The sequence below is a fragment of the Notolepis coatsorum genome (assembly GCF_963971535.1).
Source record: "Notolepis coatsorum genome assembly, chromosome: 5".
In the NCBI taxonomy this organism is placed as follows: domain Eukaryota; kingdom Metazoa; phylum Chordata; class Actinopteri; order Aulopiformes; family Paralepididae; genus Notolepis; species Notolepis coatsorum.
In genome coordinates this window covers 55,623,153-55,647,806 of record NC_140169.1, presented here as the reverse complement: position 1 = coordinate 55,647,806, position 24,654 = coordinate 55,623,153, and the positions used below count along the sequence as shown (strand labels likewise).

The 24,654-nt window shown below is 53.2% G+C and overlaps 1 protein-coding gene across 1 annotated transcript in view; it reads right to left on the bottom strand.

Annotated features, from left to right (window-relative positions):
- The window catches only part of syne2a (spectrin repeat containing, nuclear envelope 2a), a gene marked incomplete at its 5' end in the record, with an annotated part of 351,160 nt that overhangs the window by 289,741 nt on the left and 36,765 nt on the right, over positions 1–24,654 (bottom strand). The window contains 2 exons of the mRNA XM_084314110.1: positions 6,494–6,607; positions 15,491–15,583. Coding sequence (XP_084170236.1) covers positions 6,494–6,607; positions 15,491–15,583 — 207 coding nt within the window. The remainder of the gene's footprint in view (positions 1–6,493; positions 6,608–15,490; positions 15,584–24,654) is intronic.

The window sequence follows — 24,654 nt, the reverse complement described above, 5'->3', positions numbered from 1 at the left end:
GTACAAACCAGACCATAATATTCGTTCTCCTATTGGACAGCGACCCCTAGGCGCCAACGACCATACCCCCAATGGCAAGTTCAAAGGCAACGCCAAGGCATGTCTCAACATGTCCAAGTCTGCGCAGTAATACGAGACAGAACTGAGGTTGGCACTAGATAATTCACCTTACGTATAAATACGGCGCAGGTGGAAACAGCAGCAATTCGTTCATTACTAGTAATGTCTTCACCACGAGTCAACGACCAAGTGAAGTGAGCAACCTTGCGTCTAAATAGAGCACTTAGAACATGTGCGAATATGATAGTAAAAGTGTCAGAGTTTAGTGAAATAACGTCAAGTTCAACCTAGTTTAGTGTGAGGTACAGTGCACAGGAGAATCTACACCGGCGAATGCAGAACCATTTTCTGGTTGGATTATATTGCTTTTGGGACCGTTACCGCTGGAGGAGAGTACCGTGGATTCCACTATCGTTTGGGATTTAACCCCCGTGAGGATCATCACTCGAGCCCGCCTCTAGGAAGAGGCTGGCTAGCTTTCATCCATGCTGTCGAGCATACTGGATTATAGCTGTTGCTTTGTCTACCGATCAAGGGAGTACTGCACTGGTTCCTGTATCTGGAACCTCGTTATTCCTCGTTGACCCAGACTTTGCACCCGAACATTCCTCTGCCCTGCCGGCTTACACCCGGAGGGAACCCCCCGGTGTCTCCAGCTGGTACTGGTGTGCCTTATGTAATTGCTATGCTACAGGTGGCGTCAGTTTAGACCCATCTTACTATTCTCATTGACTTACACTCTTGACCTACTTTACGTGTGTTCTTCGCCTTACAAGCGCAAGTATAATTCTCAATCTGTAACTTAACGTTGCTTGCTCTGATAATAATAAATATCTTCTAAATAGAACTTTATGTGTCATTGCCGTATTCTTGTGTGGGTGTTCACCATATATATTCATGTACTGTATGGCCAGTAATTAAAGTACATAACTAAGTAGTGGTTTAATAATACCATACTCTCAATACAGTCAGGGAATTGTACCCCTCAGTTACAATTGGTCCTTCGAGCCGGAGGGTATCAGTGTAATATCTAATATAATATTGATATTAACCATGGCCAGCGGTGAACACTCCCCAAGCGGCTCTCCCAAGCTAGAACGCCCGCAGCGCAGACGTCAGCCACCTCCCTATCTAGAGGAATACGCTGTCAGTCTAATACCTAGCTTTAAACAGACGTTAAATGCGGATAAAGCGGATAGTCAAAGCATGTCAAATCCTACCGACCAGGCGACCCTGCCAGTAGAGACCCTAGTGGGTTCTGACCAAACTGACTCAGCTCACAGGGGGGACCAGGTGGGACATGACCAGACTATACCTCCAGACAACGTCACCGGGAGAGTCCCCGGAGAGCTCCAGGATAAAGAAAGCGCTCCGGGGACAGAACCCGACACACAACCAAGAGAAGAGAAGCGCGCCCAGGAGATGGACCTCGGAGCACGCCAGGAGCACAGATCTCCAACGAGCACTGTCAGAAGCCGATCACCTCCGTCGGCGTCATCCCCCAGCGAAGCGGACCAGATGCTGGCGCAGGCATTCATCGCCACCCTGGCAGCCTCCACTGAACGCGATCGACTTCAAGCACAGACGCTTAGTGAGCGCGAACACTCTACCATGGAAAGAGAATGCCTCCAGGCTCAACAGACGAGCGAGCGCGAACAATCTGCAGACCAACGAGAGCGCCTTCACGCGCAACTCCAAGCGCAAGCCCTTAGTGAATGCGAACACTCTGCAACCGAGCGAGAGCGCTTCCAGGCGCAACAAAGGAGTGAAGACGACCGCATAAGACTGGAGACCAGACGCCTTCAGACGGAAGAGAACATTGAAAGAGGCCGCGCCGATGCACAGCGCGCCGCCGCCAATGCACAGCGTGACGCCGCCCATGCCAGCGCCAATGCACAGCGCGACGCCGCCAATGCACAGCGCGACGCCGCCCATGCCAGCGCCAATGCACAGCGCGACGCCGCCAATGCCCAGCGCGAAGCAGAGCGCGACGCCGCCCATGCCCAGCGAGAAGCAGAGCGCGACCGGCTGCAGGCGCAGATGATAGAACAATTGATTGCCATGGCGACACCCCCTCTCTCCGCACGGAGCTCCCGGAGATCATCACGACAAGGGTCTAGGGCACATTCCCCTACCCGACCAAGCGACCCGGGACCCCGCCAACAGGAGGATCCTGTCTACGTCTCTGAACCCCCTCCCCGACCGGTCCATACGAGACCCAGCCACCGGGAAGAACCGGCCTACGTCGCCGAGAGACTGACTAGAAGACTCCAGGACCTAAAAGAGGAAGAGGAAGAGGAGGAATGTCAAGCCCACCAGCAGCAACGTACTCTGGACCAGGAGGCCCAGTACAGCCCCGACCAGCAGCAACGTACTCTGGACCAGGAGGCCCAGTACAGCCCAGACGTCAGCCCCGAGTCACTGCACTACAAACCCCCGACTCAACTCACGGGTGAGTTTGACGTACAGTCAGCACCGAGGAACAGCACCTGGGTACCCGGCCCCTGGTACCCACCAAGTACCAACCCACGACAACACGTACGGGGAGACTCGCCCAGGAGGCCTCTTCCCCTACGCTCACCAATGTGCCAGCCATCCATGGTATCGTACCTTGGCACACCGACGTTCCCAGACTTTACGCACGAGGACAGAGCACAGTACACGGAATTACGGATGTGCTTGGAGACTATGATGTCCGACGTCCCCGATGAGTCGTACAAATATGCCATCCTCCTCAAGCACCTCAAGGTGCCCAGAGCGCATAATATAGCGCTGGCATATTCCAACTCAAGTACCCCATACTCCGCGGCTCTAGTGGCCCTCGACCAGCGTTATGGACGCATATGGGACTACGTGATACAAGAAATAAGAGATATCGACCGCCTCCCCCCAGCCAAAGACAATAGAGCATTGGATGACCTCTCTATCAAGGTACAATCCCTGGTAGGGATGCTGGGGTCCCAAAAGGAGAAAGGGAGATATGAACTATATGCTAACTCTAATGTGGAACGAATACTAGAGAAGCTCCCTCCAGCCCGCCAAGAGCGATTTCGGCGGCAGAGAGACCACCGTGATCCCGACGGTCCCGAGCCATCCCTCCTAGACTTGTCTGATTTCCTCGCCAGGGAGGTCAGCAGCCTACGACTGGATACGTTCGTGTGGAGTGGACCAAGCCCAAGAGATGGACCTCGGAGATCTAATGATAACCGCCGGTCGGTGACCGTTATGCACCAGGCCGAGTCAGTGCCGCAGCACGAGAACCACAGCAACCCCCCGACCAAAGGGGAGTGGAAGATTGAATGCCAGTACTGTGAACAGGAACATCGGCTGTATCAATGTGACACTTTCAAGAAGCTGACCACTGACGAGGTGAGTCAGTGGATCAAGGCCAACCGCCGCTGCTTCCGCTGCGGGCGCAGCCATATGGCAGCTGAGTGCCGTTTGAAGAAGAGATGCAGCAAGTGCGACGGCGCCCACCTGGAGGTCCTGCACGACATCAACAAACGTCCGCCAGGAAACCAAAGTGGGCCCGTCACGGTGATGTATCAGGCCGAGGCGGTGTCACCACAGACCAGGCCTGAAACCACCCCCTGGTGTCCCGATGGTCGCAGCAGACACGGGGACCGACAGTGCCACCGGTACTACCCCGAGTCGGCGCCACCACAACCGAGTCACAACTCCCCCGCCAAAGAGGAAGGGGAGATCGTCTGTACCTACTGCGACGGCGGACACTGGCTGGCACAGTGCGCCGAATACAAGACACTGAACCCTGTCCAAGTTGATCAGTGGCGTGAGGCGGCCCAGGCGGGCGCCGCTCACCGCGCATCACTGTGCGGGGCCCACCAGCAGAAGATCCAAGGCAACCCAACAACAGGAGTGCTCCACATAGACCAGCATAGCGGGACCCCCCGAGTGCTCATCAAAGTGGTCAGAGTGCTCCTGAGCTACGAGGACAAGGTCCTGGACACTTACGCCGTCCTAGACGATGGGTCTGAAAAGACTCTCCTCCTCGCTTCCGCCGCAGCCCAGTTGGGCCTGCGGGGTGCCAAAGGAACAATGACAATCCGTACCATTAGAAGAGACCAGAAGACCATAAAGGGTGAAAATGTCTCCTTCAAGATAGCAGCGATCGAGCAGCCCGAGAAGCAGTATAGCATAACCAACGTCTTCACCAGCCACGACATAGGCCTGTCACAGTACACCTACCCCATCCCACAGCTGATGGCGAAGTACGTGCACCTACGCAGACTACCTATACCGATCATCGACGGCGCCACACCGACCCTGCTCATAGGCTCCGACCACGCGGACCTCATTCTCCCAATTGAGGCGGCCCACATCGGACCCAAAGGATGCCCAGTCGCGGTTCAGACCCGACTGGGGTGGACGCTCCAGGGCCCCCTCTACGGACTTGACAGTCAACCCACGTTTACACGCTGCCTGCACACAAAGGTGAGCGACACAGGCCACTCTCTCGTACAGCCCGTTGAGAGGCTATTGACATTAGACGAGAGGCCTGTGAGAGAACCGTGGGCCCAAGAAGAGGGAGTTCCGAACTCCACCCCCCTCAGCTGCGCTCCAAGCGACGTAGCTGACCTCGAGCCCAGCACCCCACACGACTTCTTGATGGGGCGGCCGGAACCGGCCCCTCCTCAGACGGGGTACAGACCGAACAAGAGGAACAGACGGAGGATGTGGAGACGCAGCCAAGCACAGATCAACCAGTCTCAGGCCCGCTTCCTCCTAAGCTCCCCTACCATCCCTTCCAGCCCGTCAGAAGCGGGTCAAGGACAGGGACAACTTAAAAGAGGACACAGTCGTCATGATCGTGGACCAGTCACTACCCCGAGCTATGTGGCCGGCCGGCCGCGTAAGCAAAGTGATCACTGGTGCCGACGGAAAGGTCAGAGCGGCAGAAGTTCTTGTCCAGGGACGGACATACACCCGACCCGTGGCGAGGCTGATAGAGTTGCCAAGGCTCCCTGACTCCCTTGATGACGATCATGACCCACTGACTTTGTAGATTGCCCTACTCCCCACAACAGACATTGAGTAGTTGACAAGACGATTAATCTGTCTTTGCTTTATCTAATTAGGTGCGGACTAATTAGGAGGCGGCTGTTACAAAGGGTCAAATTAAACCGAATATATATATTTATTGCTTGAGATCCCTTGTATAATATTTGTATATCGTTTGATATCCCTTGTATATTCTTTGTATATATACACGGAATATCCCTTTACCTGGGTACAAACCAGACCATAATATTCGTTCTCCTATTGGACAGCAACCCCTAGGCGCCAACGACCATACCCCCAATGGCAAGTTCAAAGGCAACGCCAAGGCATGTCTCAACATGTCCAAGTCTGCGCAGTAATACGAGACAGAACTGAGGTTGGCACTAGATAATTCACCTTACGTATAAATACGGCGCAGGTGGAAACAGCAGCAATTCGTTCATTACTAGTAATGCCTTCACCACGAGTCAACGACCAAGTGAAGTGAGCAACCTTGCGTCTAAATAGAGCACTTAGAACATGTGCGAATATGATAGTAAAAGTGTCAGAGTTTAGTGAAGTAATGTCAAGTTCAACCTAGTTTAGTGTGAGGTACAGTGCACAGGAGAATCTACACCGGCGAATGCAGAACCATTTTCTGGTTGGATTATATTGCTTTTGGGACCGTTACCGCTGGAGGAGAGTACCGTGGATTCCACTATCGTTTGGGATTTAACCCCCGTGAGGATCATCACTCGAGCCCGCCTCTAGGAAGAGGCTGGCTAGCTTTCATCCATGCTGTCGAGCATACTGGATTATAGCTGTTGCTTTGTCTACCGATCAAGGGAGTACTGCACTGGTTCCTGTATCTGGAACCTCGTTATTCCTCGTTGACCCAGACTTTGCACCCGAACATTCCTCTGCCCTGCCGGCTTACACCCGGAGGGAACCCCCCGGTGTCTCCAGCTGGTACTGGTGTGCCTTATGTAATTGCTATGCTACAGGTGGCGTCAGTTTAGACCCATCTTACTATTCTCATTGACTTACGCTCTTGACCTACTTTACGTGTGTTCTTCGCCTTACAAGCGCGAGTATAATTCTCAATCTGTAACTTAACGTTGCTTGCTCTGATAATAATAAATATCTTCTAAATAGAACTTTATGTGTCATTGCCGTATTCTTGTGTGGGTGTTCACCATATATATTCATGTACTGTATGGCCAGTAATTAAAGTACATAACTAAGTAGTGGTTTAATAATACCATACTCTCAATACAGTCAGGGAATTGTACCCCTCAGTTACACCCTCCATAAAAAGTTTAGTTTTGAATGTATCAACAAAATGAAACCAAGTTTTTGAACCTGGCATTAGCCATGTTGGTGATGCGAAAATGTGCGCATATTTAATGGCATCTTCATGCCTGGTCTTTCTTACCTGATACCTTTCTGCATAGCTGGACCACTGCGTCGCCGCCCACTCCTCCGACAGCTCGCCATAGGCCCGCTGCAGCCAGCTGCTCACCTCCCGAGCTCTCTGATTGGGTGAAGCCTGGAATTATAGAATCGCAGTCATTATATTGTGTCATATCAATGCGGAAACGCTGTGTCTAATACCTGGTACAAGGATGTGTCTAATACCTTTATTTTTTTTATATATACGGGTATATATTTTTTATGTGTCTATTCATTGTGTTTAAACCAATGGGTTTTTTCTTCACAGTTGCAGATAAAGATTAGGCTCTACACTAATATTATAGTATTAAAACTGATGAGTTATTATTCATTAAAGAAAGTTGATTTAATAAAAAAGACTCATTTAATCAGATTCATCACTTTATTCAAATTGAGGATTTAGTTTGAGGATATGTATTAAAAAATAATAATAATAATAATACAATTATATATATTTTTTCTTTTTTAATAAAAAATGAAGGTTCAAACCCTGACGAAGTCCGAAGCCCAAAAACAGGCTCCGGGGGAAACAGCTCTAGTGTCTAATACCTGCTACAGGGCTGAGTCTAATACCTGCTACAGGGCTGTGTCTAATACCTGCTACAGGGCTGTGTCTAATACCTGCTACAGGGCTGAGTCTAATACCTGCTACAGGGCTGATTCTAATACATGCTACAGGGCTGTGTCTAATACCTGCTACAGGGCTGTGTCTAATACCTGGTACAGGGCTGTGTCTAATACCTGCTACAGGGCTGTGTCTAATACCTGCTACAGGGCCGTGTCTAATACCTGGTACAGGGCTGTGTCTAATACCTGCTACAGGGCTGTGTCTAATACCTGCTACAGGGCTGTGTCTAATACCTGCTACAGGGCTGAGTCTAATACCTGCTACAGGGCTGTGTCTAATACCTGCTACAGGGCTGTGTCTAATACCTGCTACAGGGCTGTGTCTAATACCTGGTACAGGGCTGAGTCTAATACCTGGTACAGGGCTGAGTCTAATACCTGCTACAGGGCTGTGTCTAATACCTGCTACAGGGCTGAGTCTAATACCTGCTACAGGGCTGTGTCTAATACCTGGTACATGGCTGTGTCTAATACCTGCTACAGGGCTGTGTCTAATACCTGCTACAGGGCTGAGTCTAATACCTGCTACAGGGCTGAGTCTAATACCTGCTACAGGGCTGAGTCTAATACCTGCTACAGGGCTGAGTCTAATACCTGGTACATGGCTGTGTCTAATACCTGCTACAGGGCTGAGTCTAATACCTGCTACAGGGCTGTGTCTAATACCTGCTACAGGGCTGTGTCTAATACCTGCTACAGGGCTGAGTCTAATACCTGCTACAGGGCTGAGTCTAATACCTGCTACAGGGCTGAGTCTAATACCTGCTACAGGGCTGAGTCTAATACCTGGTACAGGGCTGTGTCTAATACCTGGTACAGGGCTGTGTCTAATACCTGGTACAGGGCTGTGTCTAATACCTGGTACATGGCTGTGTCGAATACCTGCTACAGGGCTGTGTCTAATACCTGGTACAGGGCTATGTCTAATACCTGGTACATGACTGTGTCTAATACCTGCTACAGGGCTGAGTCTAATACCTGGTACAGGGTTGTGTCTAATACCTGCTACAGGGCTGAGTCTAATACCTGCTACATGGCTGAGTCTAATACCTGCTACAGGGCTGTGTCTAATACCTGGTACAGGGCTGTGTCTAATACCTGGTACAGGGCTGAGTCTAATACCTGGTACAGGGCTGTGTCTAATACCTGCTACAGGGCTGTGTCTAATACCTGCTACAGGGCTGAGTCTAATACCTGGTACAAGGCTGAGTCTAATACCTGCTACAGGGCTGAGTCTAATACCTGGTACAGGGCTGAGTCTAATACCTGGTACAGGGCTGAGTCTAATACCTGGTACAGGGCTGTGTCTAATACCTGGTACAGGGCTGTGTCTAATACCTGGTACAGGGCTGAGTCTAATACCTGGTACAGGGCTGTGTCTAATAGGGCTGAGCCCAAAAGTTCGGACCTTCATTTGTTACGTTGGCATTATAATTCTAAATCAACATTCAAATTTTTTATAATAAAATTTTTATATATATATTATGTGTCTATTCATTGTGTTTAAACCAATGGGGGTTTCTTCACAGTTGCAGATAAAGATTAGGCTACACTAATTGTTACGAAGGATCAGATTAAACCGAATATATATATTTACCACTTGATATATATTGCATAATATTTGTATATCGTCTGATATCCCTTGTGTATTCTTTGTACATATACACGGAATATCCCTTTAACCTAGTACAGACCATAATATTTCGTTCTCTTATTGGACAGCGGTCCCTTAGGCGCCACTGCCATACCCCCAAGGTCTGGTTCAAAGTCACCGTCAAAGACATGCCTGGACATGAACGGCTCTGCGCAAGAATACGAGACAGGAATAAGGCTGGTACTAGTTTGTTCACCTAACGTATAAATATGGCGCAGGTGAATACAGAAGTAGTTCGAGTTACCCAAGTGAAGCCTCACCCACGATACAACGTGCGGTGAAGTAGGGCCCGTTTGGCCCCAAATAGAGCATTGGGACCGCGTGCGAATTGATAACTGAAGTATCAGAGTTTAACGCTGTACCGTCGAGTTCGACTTATTCTATTAATTCAGTAATAGTCTATTTATGTATAGTGTATCGTGCGGCTACCGTTCTACAGTGACCAGCATTACCAACGCTTCCTCGCACCAGCTAGTGTGCTTATCCAGGCTGGGCAGCTTAACCTGGCGCCTTCATCCGAGGAGCCCTAGACGAGGACCGTGTGGATTATGTACACTGGATAACCTACCCGACGACTGCATAGCCCTTTTCGGCTGGATTATATTTGCTTTGGTCCTGTAATTGATGGAGCGGAGAATCGCCTACACCCACAATTGTGTGGGATTTACCCTGTGAGGAGCAACGTCGAGCCCGCCTCTCAGAAGCCTGAGGCTGGCTAGCTTTCTTCCATGCGGAGCTGCATGCCACGGAGAACAGCTGTTATTCGTCTGCGGATCAAGAGATTATTGCACCGTCTCCTGTACTTGGAGTCTCTCTATTCTTCGTTGACCCAGACTATACTACCGACAAATCCTCTCCCCTTGCTGGCCTACAACCGGAGGGACCCTACCAGTATCTCCCGCTGCCTTACTAGAGTACCATAGATATAATTCCTAAGATTCAGGTTGTATTCATTATCTCCTGCGTAATATGAGAATGGACATACGTTATTGATTTGCTCACGCACATTCTTTCGCCTTATAAACGCAACCCTACGTAAAGTATTGTTATATACTATCATTGCTGTTAATAAATATTCTTAAACCCAGTTTTGTGTGGAACCGTGTCATTGTGGGAAGTGTTCATCTAATATACCTGTGTACTGTATGGCCAGTAGTAATGTACATAAGACAGTAGTGGTTTAATGATACCATACTTATATAATACAGTCAGGGAATTGTACCCCTCAGTTACAATTGGTCCTTCGAGCCGGAGGGTAATTAGCGTAATATTAATATAATATTAATATTAACATGGCCGATGATGAACACTCCACAAACGGTTCTTCTAAACTAGATCGCCCGCAGCGCAGACATCAGCCACCTCCTTATCTAGAGGCATACGTTGTCAGTCCAATACCTAGCTTTAAAAGGAAGTTAAATACGGATAAAATAACTAAAGCGGATAGTAAAAGTATGCCAAACCCTAACGACCAGGCGACCCCGCCAGTAGAGACCCTAGTGGGTTCTAACGTAACTGACCAAGCTCACGGGGGGGGACCACCAGGAGGGACATGACATGACTTTACCCCCCGCCGACGCCAACGAGGTAGTCCCCGGAGAGCTCCAGGATAAAGAAAGCGCTCCATGGACGGAACCCGACCCACTACCAGAAGAGACGCACACCCAGGAGATGGATCTCCTCGGAGCGCGACAGGAGAACGGATCTCCAACGAGCACTGCCAGAAGCCGTTCACCTCCGCCTGTGTCTTCCCCCAGCGAAGCGGACAAGATGCTGGCGCAGGCACTCATCGCCACCCTGGCAGCCTCCACCGAACGCGATCGACTTCAGGGTGAACGCGATCGACTCCAAGCGCAACAGACGAGCGAGCGCGAACAAGCTGCAGACGAACGAGAGCGCCTTCACGCGCAACTCCAAGCGCAAGCCCTCAGTGAACGCGAACATTCTGCAACCGAGCGAGAGCGCTTCCAGGCGCAACAAAGGAGTGAAGACGACCGCATAAGACTGGAGACCAGACGCCTTCAGACGGAAGAGAACATTGAAAGAAGCCGCCGCGAAGCAGTGCGCGACGCCGCCCATGACCAGCGCGAGGCAGAGCGCGACCGGCTGCAGGCGCAGCTGATGGACAAATTGATTGCCATGGCGACACCCCCGCACTCCGCACGGAGCTCCCGGAGATCGTCACGACAAGGGTCTAGGACACATTCCCCTACCCGACCAAGCGACCCGGGACCCCGCCAACAGGAGGATCCTGTCCACGTCTCCGAACCCCCTCCCTGGCCGGTCCATATGAGACCCAGCAACCGGGAAGAACCGGACCACGCCGAGAGACTGAACAGAAGACTCCAGGACCTAGCAGAGGAAGAGGAGGAGGAAGAGGAGGAATGTCAAGCCGACCAGCAGCAACGTACTCTGGACCAGGAGGCCCAGTACAGCCCCGACCAGCAGCAACGTACTCTGGACCAGGAGGCCCAGTACAGCCCCGACCAGCAGCAACGTACTCTGGACCAGGAGGTCCAGTACAGCCCAGACGTCAGCCCTGAGGCCCTGCGCTACAAACCCCTGACTCAACTCACGGGTGAGTTTGACGCACCGCCAGCCCAGAGGAACAGCACCTGGGTACCCGACCTTTGGTACCCACCAAGTACCAGCCCAAGACGACATGCACGGGGAGACTCGCCCAGGAGGCCTCTCCCCCAACACTCACCGATGTGCCAGCCATCCATGGCATCGTACCTTGGCACACCGACGTTCCCGGACTTCACACACGAGAACAGAGCACAGTACACAGAGCTACGAATGTGCTTAGAGACAATGATGTCCGATGTACCGGATGAAACGTACAAGTATGCTATCCTACTCAAGCACCTGAAGGTGCCCAGAGCGCACAATATAGCGCTGGCATATTCCAACTCTACTACCCCATACACCGCGGCTCTAGTAGCCCTTGACCAACGTTATGGACGCATATGGGACTACGTGATACAGGAGATAAGAGACATTGACCGTCTCCCCCCAGCCAGAGACAACAGAGCATTGGATGACCTCTCTATCAAGGTACAGTCCCTGGTAGGGATGCTGGGGGCCCAAAAGGAAAAGGGGATATACGAACTGTACGCTAACTCTAATGTAGAGAGAATATTAGAGAAGCTCCCTCCCGCCCGACAAGAGCGTTTTCGGCGGCAGAGAGACCACCGCGACCCCAACGGTCCAGAGGCATCCCTCCTAGACTTGTCTGATTTCCTCGCCAGGGAGGTCAGCAGCCTACGACTGGACACGTTCGTATGGAGTGGACCAAGCCCAAGACCAGGACCTCGGGGATCAAATGATAACCGCCGGTCGGTGACCGTTATGCACCAAGCCGAATCAGTACCGCAGCACAAGAACCACAACACCCCCTCGACGAAATAGGAGCGGAAGATTGAATGCCAGTACTGTGAAGGAGAACATCGGCTGTATCAATGCGACACTTTCGGGAAGCTGACCACGGATGAGGTGAGTCAGTGGATCAAGGATCACCGCCGCTGCTTCCGCTGCGCGCGCAGCCACCTAGCAGCTGAGTGCCGCTTGAAGAAGAAGTGTAGCAGGTGCGGCGGCACCCACTTGGAGGTCCTGCATGACATCAACAAGCGTCCGCCAGGACAACAAAGTGGGCCCGTCACGGTAATGTACCAGGCCGACGCGGTGGCACCAGTACCAAAGATCCACCAGACCGCTCCCTACTGTCCCGACTGCTACAGCAGACACTGGGAGTCACGGTGCTACTCGGACGACCGCGAGTCGGCACCACTCCAGAAGATCCAAAGCAACCGACTAACAGGAGTGCTCCACATTGACCAGCATAGCGGGACCCCCCGAGTGCTCATCAAAGTGGTCAGAGTGCTCCTGAGCTACGAGAACAAGGTCCTGGACACTTACGCCGTCCTGGACGATGGGTCTGAAAAGACTCTCCTCCTCGCTTCAGCCGCAGCCCAGTTGGGCCTGCGGGGTGCCAAAGGTACCATGACAATACGCACCATCAGAAGGGACCAGAAGACCATAAAATGTGAAAAGGTCTCCTTCAAGATAGCAGCGGTGGACCAGCCCGAGAAGCAGTATAGTATAACCAACGTCTTCACCAGCCACGACATAGGCCTGTCCCAGTACACCTACCCCATCCCACAGCTGATGGCTAAGTATGTGCACCTACGACAACTACCTATACCGCTTATCGACGGCGCCACACCGACCCTGCTCATCGGCTCCGACCACGCGGACCTCATTCTCCCAATTGAGGCGGCCCACATCGGACCCAAAGGATGCCCAGTCGCGGTTCAGACCCGACTGGGATGGACGCTCCAGGGCCCCCTCTACGGACTTGACAGTCAACCCACGTCTACACGCTGCCTACACACAAAGGCGAGCGACACCGGCCACTCCCTCGTACAGCCCGTTGAGAGGCTATTGACATTAAGCGAGAGGCCTGTGAGAGAAGCGTGGGAACTCCACCCCCCTCAGCTGCGCTCCAGACGTAGCTGACCTCGAACCCAGCACCCCAAGCGACTCCTTGACGGGGCGGCCGGAACCGGCCCCTCCTCAGACGGGGTACAGAGCAAACAAGAGAAACAGACGGAGGAGGAGGAGGCACAGCCAAGCACAGATCAAAGCAGTCTCAGGCCCGCTTCCTCCTAAGCCCCCCTTCATCCCGTCCAGTCGTCATGATCATAGACCAGTCACTACCCCGAGCTGCGTGGCCGGCCGGCCGCGTGAGCAAAGTGATCACTGGTGCCGACGGAAAGGTCAGAGCGGCAGAAGTGCTCGGCCAGAGGCAGACATACACCCGACCCGTGGCGAGGCTGATAGAGTTGCCAAGGCTCCCCGACTCTCCTAATGACGACCATGACCCACTGACTTTGTGAATTGCCCTACCCTCACAACGGACATTGAGTAGTGGACAGTGCGGTTAATCTGTCTCTGCTTATCTAATTAGGTGGGACTAATTAGGAGGCGGCTGTTACGAAGGATCAGATTAAACCGAATATATATATTTACCACTTGATATATATTGCATAATATTTGTATATCGTCTGATATCCCTTGTGTATTCTTTGTACATATACACGGAATATCCCTTTAACCTAGTACAGACCATAATATTTCGTTCTCTTATTGGACAGCGGTCCCTTAGGCGCCACTGCCATACCCCCAAGGTCTGGTTCAAAGTCACCGTCAAAGACATGCCTGGACATGAACGGCTCTGCGCAAGAATACGAGACAGGAATAAGGCTGGTACTAGTTTGTTCACCTAACGTATAAATATGGCGCAGGTGAATACAGAAGTAGTTTGAGTTACCCAAGTGAAGCCTCACCCACGATACAACGTGGGGTGAAGTAGGGCCTGTTTGGCCCCAAATAGAGCATTGGGACCGCGTGCGAATTGATAACTGAAGTATCAGAGTTTAACGCTGTACCGTCGAGTTCGACTTATTCTATTAATTCAGTAATAGTCTATTTATGTATAGTGTATCGTGCGGCTACCGTTCTACAGTGACCAGCATTACCAACGCTTCCTCGCACCAGCTAGTGTGCTTATCCAGGCTGGGCAGCTTAACCTGGCGCCTTCATCCGAGGAGCCCTAGACGAGGACCGTGTGGATTATGTACACTGGATAACCTACCCGACGACTGCATAGCCCTTTTCGGCTGGATTATATTTGCTTTGGTCCTGTAATTGATGGAGCGGAGAATCGCCTACACCCACAATTGTGTGGGATTTACCCTGTGAGGAGCAACGTCGAGCCCGCCTCTCAGAAGCCTGAGGCTGGCTAGCTTTCTTCCATGCGGAGCTGCATGCCACGGAGAACAGCTGTTATTCGTCTGCGGATCAAGAGATTATTGCACCGTCTCCTGTACTTGGAGTCTCTCTATTCTTCGTTGACCCAGACTATACTACCGACAAATCCTCTCCCCTTGCTGGCCTACAACCGGAGGGACCCTACCAGTATCTCCCGCTGCCTTACTAGAGTACCATAGATATAATTCCTAAGATTCAGGTTGTATTCATTATCTCCTGCGTAATATGAGAATGGACATACGTTATTGATTTGCTCACGCACATTCTTTCGCCTTATAAACGCAACCCTACGTAAAGTATTGTTATATACTATCATTGCTGTTAATAAATATTCTTAAACCCAGTTTTGTGTGGAACCGTGTCATTGTGGGAAGTGTTCATCTAATATACCTGTGTACTGTATGGCCAGTAGTAATGTACATAAGACAGTAGTGGTTTAATGATACCATACTTATATAATACAGTCAGGGAATTGTACCCCTCAGTTACACTAATATTATAGTTAAAACTGATGAGTTATTATTCATTAAAGAAAGTTGATTTAATAAAAAAAATAATACTAATTTAATCAGATTAATCAATTTATTCTTTATTTATGTAAATGTTATTCAAATTGAGGATTTAGTTTGAGGATATTTATAAAAAAAAAAAAAAAATATATATATATATATATATATATATATATATATGTTTAAATAAAAAACTAAGGTTTGAACGTCCGTTCGAAAAACCCTGACGGTTAACCGTCGGTAGTGTGATAGTAAAGGGTTAACCTTCTGTAGCGTGGCAGTGAAAGGGTTAACCCGCTGTTGTGTGGCAGTGAAAGGGTTAACCTTCTGTGTATTTTCGCAGTGAAAGGGTTAATACCTGGTACAGGGGCGAGACAGCGATAGCCGGAGTGTAGTGGGCAGGCAGGTTGACAGGAGAGAGGCAGGAGGAGGCCTGCGGCAACATGTACAGCTACACCACAGACGGCACAACAGAAGAAGAAGACAGGGGAGGGCAGGAGAGGGCAGGAGAAGACAGGAGAGGGCAGGAGAAGACAGGAGAAGACAGGAGAGGGCAGGAGAAGACAGGAGAGGGCAGGAGAAGTCAGGAGAAGACAGGAGAAGACAGGAGAAGACAGGAGAGGGCAGGAGAAGACAGGAGAGGGCAGGAGAAGGCAGGAGAAGACAGGAGAAGACAGGAGAAGAAAGGAGAGGGCAGGAGAAGACAGGAGAGGGCAGGAGAAGGCAGGAGAAGACAGGAGAAGACAGGAGAAGACAGGAGAAGACAGGAGAAGACAGGAGAGGGCAGGAGAGGGCAGGAGAAGACAGGAGAGGGCAGGAGAGGGCAGAAGAAGGCAGGAGAAGACAGGAGAGGGCAGGAGAAGACAGGAGAAGACAGGAGAGGGCAGGAGAAGACAGGAGAGGGCAGGAGAAGACAGGAGAGGGCATGAGAAGACAGGAGAGGGCAGGAGAAGACAGGAGAGGGCAGGAGAAGACAGGAGAGGGCAGGAGAAGAGAGGAGAGGGCAGGAGAGGGCAGGAGAGGGCATGAGAGGGCAGGAGAAGACAGGAGAAGGCAGGAGAGGGCAGGAGAAGACAGGAGAAGACAGGAGAGGGCAGGAGAGGGCATGAGAGGGCAGGAGACACAGGAGAAGGCAGGAGAGGGCAGGAGAGGGCAGGAGAAGACAGGAGAGGGCAGGAGAGGGCAGGAGAGGGCAGGAGAGGGCAGGAGAAGACAGGAGAAGACAGGAGAAAACAGGAGAAGACAGGAGAAGGCAGGAGAGGGCAGGAGAGGGCAGGAGAAGACATGAGAAGACAGGAGAGGGCAGGAGAAGACAGGAGAAGACAGGAGAAGACAGGAGAAGACAGGAGAAGATGGGAGAAGACAGGAGAAGACAGGAGAAGACAGGAGAGGACAGGAGAAGACAGGAGAAGACAGGAGAAGACAGGAGAAGACAGGAGAGGGCAGAAGAAGACAGGAGAGGGCAGGCGAGGGCAGGAGAGGACAGGAGAAGACAGGAGAAGACAGGAGAGGGCAGAAGACAGGAGAAGACAGGAGAGGGCAGGAGAGGGCAGAAGAAGACAGGAGAAGACAGGAGAGGGCAGGAGAAGACAGGAGAAGACAGGAGAGGGCAGGAGAAGACAGGAGAAGAAAGGAGAAGACAGGAGAGGGCAGAAGAAGACAGGAAAAGACAGGATAGGGCAGGAGAGGGCAGGAGAAGACAAGAGAAGACAGGAGAAGACAGGAGAAGACAGGAGAAGACAGGAGAGGGCAGGAGAAGACAGGAGAGGGCAGGAGAAGGCAGGAGAAGACAGGAGAAGACAGGAGAAGAAAGGAGAGGGCAGGAGAAGACAGGAGAGGGCAGGAGAAGGCAGGAGAAGACAGGAGAAGACAGGAGAAGACAGGAGAAGACAGGAGAAGACAGGAGAAGACAGGAGAGGGCAGAAGAAGGCAGGAGAAGACAGGAGAGGGCAGGAGAAGACAGGAGAAGACAGGAGAGGGCAGGAGAGGGCAGGAGAAGACAGGAGAAGACAGGAGAGGGCAGGAGAAGACAGGAGAAGACAGGAGAGGGCAGGAGAGGGCAGGAGAGGGCAGGAGAAGACAGGAGAGGGCAGGAGAGGGCAGGAGAAGACAGGAGAGGGCAGGAGAAGACAGGAGAAGGCAGGAGAAGACAGGAGAAGACAGGAGAGGGCAGGAGAAGACAGGAGAGGGCAGGAGAAGACAGGAGAGGGCAGGAGAAGACAGGAGAAGACAGGAGAGGGCAGGAGAAGACAGGAGAGGGCAGGAGAGGGCAGGAGAAGACAGGATAGGGCAGGAGAAGACAGGAGAAGACAGGAGAGGGCAGGAGAAGACAGGAGAGGGCAGGAGAAGACAGGAGAGGGCAGGAGAAGACAGGAGAGGGCAGGAGAGGGCAGGAGAAGACAGGAGAGGTCAGGAGAAGACAGGAGAAGACAGGAGAAGACAGGAGAGGGCAGGAGAAGACAGGAGAAGACAGGAGAAGACAGGAGAGGGCAGGAGAAGACAGGAGAAGGCAGGAGAGGGCATGAGAAGACAGGAGAGGGCAGGAGAAGACAGGAGAGGGCAGGAGAAGACAGGAGAAGACAGGAGAAGACAGGAGAAGACAGGAGAGGGCAGGAGAAGACAGGAGAGGGCAGGAGAAGACAGGAGAAGACAGGAGAAGACAGGAGAAGACAGGAGAAGACAGGAGAAGACAGGAGAGGGCAGGAGAAGACAGGAGAAGACAGGAGAAGACAGGAGAAGACAGGAGAGGGCAGGAGAAGACAGGAGAAGGCAGGAGAAGACAGGAGAAGACAAGAGAAGACAGGAGAGGGCAGGAGAGGGCAGGAGAAGACAGGAGAAGACAGGAGAAGACAGGAGGAGACAGGAGAGGGCAGGAGAAGACAGGAGAGGGCAGGAGAAGACAGGAGAAGACAGGAGAAGACAGGAGAAGACAGGAGAGGGCAGGAGAAGACAGGAGAAGACATGAGAAGACATGAGAAGACATGAGAAGACATGAGAAGACAGGAGAAGACAGGAGAGGACAGGAGAAGACAGGAGAAGACAGGAGAGGGCAGGAGAAGACAGGAGAAGACAGGAGAGGGCAGGAGAAGAGAGGAGAGGGCAGGAGAAGACAGGAGAGGGCAGGAGAGGGCAGGAGAAGACAGGAGAGGGCAGGAGAGGGCAGGAGAGGGCAGGAGATGGCAGGAGAAGACAGGAGAGGGCAGGTGAAGACAGGAGAGGGCAGGAGAGGGCAGGAGAGGGCAGGAGAGGGCAGGAGAAGACAGGAGAAGACAGGAGAAGACAGGAGAAGACAGGAGAGGACAGGAGAAGACAGGAGAAGACAGGAGAAGACAGGAGAAGACAGGAGAGGGCAGGAGAAGACAGGAGAAGACAGGAGAAGACAGGAGAAGACAGGAGAAGACAGGAGAGGGCAGGAGAAGACAGGAGAAGACAGGAGAAGACAGGAGAAGACAGGAGAGGGCAGGAGAAGACAGGAGAAGGCAGGAGAAGACAGGAGAAGACAAGAGAAGACAGGAGAGGGCAGGAGAGGGCAGGAGAAGACAGGAGAGGGCAGGAGAAGACAGGAGAAGACAGGAGAAGACAGGAGGAGACAGGAGAGGGCAGGAGAAGACAGGAGAGGGCAGGAGAAGACAGGAGAAGACAGGAGAAGACAGGAGAAGACAGGAGAGGGCAGGAGAAGACAGGAGAAGACATGAGAAGACATGAGAAGACATGAGAAGACATGAGAAGACAGGAGAAGACAGGAGAGGACAGGAGAAGACAGGAGAAGACAGGAGAGGGCAGGAGAAGACAGGAGAGGGCAGGAGAAGAGAGGAGAGGGCAGGAGAAGACAGGAGAGGGCAGGAGAGGGCAGGAGAAGACAGGAGAGGGCAGGAGAGGGCAGGAGAGGGCAGGAGATGGCAGGAGAAGACAGGAGAGGGCAAGTGAAGACAGGAGAGGGCAGGAGAGGGCAGGAGAGGGCAGGAGAGGGCAGGAGAAGACAGGAGAAGACAGGAGAAGACAGGAGAAGACAGGAGAGGACAGGAGAAGACAGGAGAAGACAGGAGAAGACAGGAGAGGGCAGGAGAAGACAGGAGAAGACAGGAGAAGACAGGAGAGGGCAGGAGAGGGCAGGAGAAGACAGGAGAAGACAGGAGAAGACAGGAGAGGGCAGGAGAAGACAGGAGAAGACAGGAGAAGACAGGAGAAGACAGGGGAGGGCAGGAGAGGGCAGGAGAAGACAGGAGAAGACAGGAGAAGACAGGAGAAGACGGGAGAGGGCAGGAGAAGACAGGAGAAGACAGGAGAAGACAGGAGAGGGCAGGAGAAGACAGGAGAAGACAGGAGAAGACAGGAGAGGGCAGGAGAAGACAGGAGAAGACAGGAGAGGGCAGGAGAAGACAGGAGAAGACAGGAGAGGGCAGGAGAAGACAGAAGAGGGCAGGAGAAGACAGGAGAGGGCAGGAGAGGGCAGGAGAAGACAGGAGAGGGCAGGAGAGGGCAGAAGAAGGCAGGAGAAGACAGGAGAGGGCAGGAGAAGACAGGAGAAGACAGGAGAGGGCAGGAGAGGGCAGGAGAAGACAGGAGAAGACAGGAGAGGGCAGGAGAAGACAGGAGAAGACAGGATAGGGCAGGAGAGGGCATGAGAGGGCAGGAGAAGACAGGAGAAGGCAGGAGAGGGCAGGAGAGGGCAGGAGAAGACAGGAGAGGGCAGGAGAGGGCAGAAGAGGGCAGGAGAGGGCAGGAGAAGACAGGAGAAGACAGGAGAAGACAGGAGAAAACAGGAGAAGACAGGAGAAGGCAGGAGAGGGCAGGAGAGGGCAGGAGAAGACAGGAGAAGACAGGAGAGGGCAGGAGAAGACAGGAGAAGACAGGAGAAGACAGGAGAAGACAGGAGAAGAAAGGAGAAGACAGGAGAGGGCAGAAGAAGACAGGAGAAGACAGGAGAGGGCAGGAGAGGGTAGGAGAAGACAGGAGAAGACAGGAGAAGACAGGAGAAGACAGGAAAAGACAGGAGAGGGCAGGAGAAGACAGGAGAGGGCAGGAGAAGGCAGGAGAAGACAGGAGAAGACAGGAGAAGAAAGGAGAGGGCAGGAGAAGACAGGAGAGGGAAGGAGAAGGCAGGAGAAGACAGGAGAAGACAGGAGAAGACAGGAGAATACAGGAGAGGGCAGGAGAGGGCAGGAGAAGACAGGAGAGGGCAGGAGAGGGCAGAAGAAGGCAGGAGAAGACAGGAGAGGGCAGGAGAAGACAGGAGAAGACAGGAGAGGGCAGGAGAGGGCAGGAGAAGACAGGAGAAGACAGGAGAGGGCAGGAGAAGACAGGAGAAGACAGGAGAGGGCAGGAGAGGGCAGGAGAGGGCAGGAGAAGACAGGAGAGGGCAGGAGAGGGCAGGAGAAGACAGGAGAGGGCAGGAGAAGACAGGAGAAGGCAGGAGAAGACAGGAGAGGGCAGGAGAAGACAGGAGAGGGCAGGAGAAGACAGGAGAGGGCAGGAGAAGACAGGAGAAGACAGGAGAGGGCAGGAGAAGACAGGAGAGGGCAGGAGAGGGCAGGAGAAGACAGGATAGGGCAGGAGAAGACAGGAGAAGACAGGAGAAGACAGGAGAGGGCAGGAGAAGACAGGAGAAGACAGGAGAAGACAGGAGAGGGCAGGAGAAGACAGGAGAAGGCAGGAGAGGGCATGAGAAGACAGGAGAGGGCAGGAGAAGACAGGAGAGGGCAGGAGAAGACAGGAGAAGACAGGAGAAGACAGGAGAGGGCAGGAGAAGACAGGAGAGGGCAGGAGAAGACAGGAGAAGACAGGAGAAGACAGGAGAAGACAGGAGAAGACAGGAGAGGGCAGGAAAAGACAGGAGAAGACAGGATAAGACAGGAGAAGACAGGAGAGGGCAGGAGAAGACAGGAGAAGGCAGGAGAAGACAGGAGAAGACAAGAGAAGACAGGAGAGGGCAGGAGAAGACAGGAGAGGGCAGGAGAAGACAGGAGAAGACAGGAGAAGACAGGAGAAGACAGGAGAGGGAAGGAGAAGGCAGGAGAAGACAGGAGAAGACAGGAGAAGACAGGAGAAGACAGGAGAGGGCAGGAGAGGGCAGAAGAAGGCAGGAGAAGACAGGAGAGGGCAGGAGAAGACAGGAGAAGACAGGAGAGGGCAGGAGAGGGCAGGAGAAGACAGGAGAAGACAGGAGAGGGCAGGAGAAGACAGGAGAAGACAGGAGAGGGCAGGAGAGGGCAGGAGAGGGCAGGAGAGGGCAGGAGAAGACAGGAGAAGGCAGGAGAAGACAGGAGAAGACAGGAGAGGGCAGGAGAAGACAGGAGAGGGCAGGAGAAGACAGGAGAAGACAGGAGAGGGCAGGAGAAGACAGGAGAGGGCAGGAGAGGGCAGGAGAAGACAGGATAGGGCAGGAGAAGACAGGAGAAGACAGGAGAAGACAGGAGAGGGCAGGAGAAGACAGGAGAGGGCAGGAGAAGACAGGAGAGGGCAGGAGAAGACAGGAGAGGGCAGGAGAGGGCAGGAGAAGACAGGAGAGGGCAGGAGAAGACAGGAGAGGGCAGGAGAAGACAGGAGAAGACAGAAGAGGGCAGGAGAAGACAGGAGAGGGCAGGAGAGGGCAGGAGAAGACAGGAGAGGGCAGGAGAGGGCAGAAGAAGGCAGGAGAAGACAGGAGAGGGCAGGAGAAGACAGGAGAAGACAGGAGAGGGCAGGAGAGGGCAGGAGAAGACAGGAGAAGACAGGAGAGGGCAGGAGAAGACAGGAGAAGACAGGATAGGGCAGGAGAGGGCATGAGAGGGCAGGAGAAGACAGGAGAAGGCAGGAGAGGGCAGGAGAGGGCAGGAGAAGACAGGAGAGGGCAGGAGAGGGCAGAAGAGGGCAGGAGAGGGCAGGAGAAGACAGGAGAAGACAGGAGAAGACAGGAGAAAACAGGAGAAGACAGGAGAAGGCAGGAGAGGGCAGGAGAGGGCAGGAGAAGACAGGAGAGGGCAGGAGAAGACAGGAGAAGACAGGAGAAGACAGGAGAAGACAGGAGAAGAAAGGAGAAGACAGGAGAGGGCAGAAGAAGACAGGAGAAGACAGGAGAGGGCAGGAGAGGGTAGGAGAAGACAGGAGAAGACAGGAGAAGACAGGAGAAGACAGGAGAAGACAGGAGAGGGCAGGAGAAGACAGGAGAGGGCAGGAGAGGGCAGGAGAAGACAGGAGAGGGCAGGAGAAGACAGGAGAAGACAGGAGAAGACAGGAGAGGGCAGGAGAGGGCAGGAGAAGACAGGAGAAGACAGGAGAGGGCAGGAGAAGACAGGAGAAGACAGGAGAGGGCAGGAGAGGGCAGGAGAGGGCAGGAGAGGGCAGGAGAGGGCAGGAGAAGACAGGAGAAGGCAGGAGAAGACAGGAGAAGACAGGAGAGGGCAGGAGAAGACAGGAGAGGGCAGGAGAAGACAGGAGAAGACAGGAGAGGGCAGGAGAAGACAGGAGAGGGCAGGAGAGGGCAGGAGAAGACAGGATAGGGCAGGAGAAGACAGGAGAAGACAGGAGAAGACAGGAGAGGGCAGGAGAAGACAGGAGAGGGCAGGAGAAGACAGGAGAGGGCAGGAGAAGACAGGAGAGGGCAGGAGAGGGCAGGAGAAGACAGGAGAGGGCAGGAGAAGACAGGAGAGGGCAAGAGAAGACAGGAGAAGACAGAAGAGGGCAGGAGAAGACAGGAGAGGGCAGGAGAGGGCAGGAGAAGACAGGAGAGGGCAGGAGAGGGCAGAAGAAGGCAGGAGAAGACAGGAGAGGGCAGGAGAAGACAGGAGAAGACAGGAGAGGGCAGGAGAGGGCAGGAGAAGACAGGAGAAGACAGGAGAGGGCAGGAGAAGACAGGAGAAGACAGGATAGGGCAGGAGAGGGCATGAGAGGGCAGGAGAAGACAGGAGAAGGCAGGAGAGGGCAGGAGAGGGCAGGAGAAGACAGGAGAGGGCAGGAGAGGGCAGAAGAGGGCAGGAGAGGGCAGGAGAAGACAGGAGAAGACAGGAGAAGACAGGAGAAAACAGGAGAAGACAGGAGAAGGCAGGAGAGGGCAGGAGAGGGCAGGAGAAGACAGGAGAGGGCAGGAGAAGACAGGAGAAGACAGGAGAAGACAGGAGAAGACAGGAGAAGAAAGGAGAAGACAGGAGAGGGCAGAAGAAGACAGGAGAAGACAGGAGAGGGCAGGAGAGGGTAGGAGAAGACAGGAGAAGACAGGAGAAGACAGGAGAAGACAGGAGAAGACAGGAGAGGGCAGGAGAAGACAGGAGAGGGCAGGAGAAGGCAGGAGAAGACAGGAGAAGACAGGAGAAGAAAGGAGAGGGCAGGAGAAGACAGGAGAGGGAAGGAGAAGGCAGGAGAAGACAGGAGAAGACAGGAGAAGACAGGAGAAGACAGGAGAGGGCAGGAGAGGGCAGGAGAAGACAGGAGAGGGCAGGAGAGGGCAGAAGAAGGCAGGAGAAGACAGGAGAGGGCAGGAGAAGACAGGAGAAGACAGGAGAGGGCAGGAGAGGGCAGGAGAAGACAGGAGAAGACAGGAGAGGGCAGGAGAAGACAGGAGAAGACAGGAGAGGGCAGGAGAGGGCAGGAGAGGGCAGGAGAAGACAGGAGAGGGCAGGAGAGGGCAGGAGAAGACAGGAGAGGGCAGGAGAAGACAGGAGAAGGCAGGAGAAGACAGGAGAAGACAGGAGAGGGCAGGAGAAGACAGGAGAGGGCAGGAGAAGACAGGAGAGGGCAGGAGAAGACAGGAGAAGACAGGAGAGGGCAGGAGAAGACAGGAGAGGGCAGGAGAGGGCAGGAGAAGACAGGATAGGGCAGGAGAAGACAGGAGAAGACAGGAGAAGACAGGAGAGGGCAGGAGAAGACAGGAGAAGACAGGAGAAGACAGGAGAGGGCAGGAGAAGACAGGAGAAGGCAGGAGAGGGCATGAGAAGACAGGAGAGGGCAGGAGAAGACAGGAGAGGGCAGGAGAAGACAGGAGAAGACAGGAGAAGACAGGAGAAGACAGGAGAGGGCAGGAGAAGACAGGAGAGGGCAGGAGAAGACAGGAGAAGACAGGAGAAGACAGGAGAAGACAGGAGAGGGCAGGAAAAGACAGGAGAAGACAGGAGAAGACAGGAGAAGACAGGAGAGGGCAGGAGAAGACAGGAGAAGGCAGGAGAAGACAGGAGAAGACAAGAGAAGACAGGAGAGGGCAGGAGAGGGCAGGAGAAGACAGGAGAGGGCAGGAGAAGACAGGAGAAGACAGGAGAAGACAGGAGAAGACAGGAGAGGGAAGGAGAAGGCAGGAGAAGACAGGAGAAGACAGGAGAAGACAGGAGAAGACAGGAGAGGGCAGGAGAGGGCAGGAGAAGACAGGAGAGGGCAGGAGAAGACAGGAGAAGACAGGAGAGGGCAGGAGAGGGCAGGAGAAGACAGGAGAAGACAGGAGAGGGCAGGAGAAGACAGGAGAAGACAGGAGAGGGCAGGAGAGGGCAGGAGAGGGCAGGAGAAGACAGGAGAGGGCAGGAGAGGGCAGGAGAAGACAGGAGAGGGCAGGAGAAGACA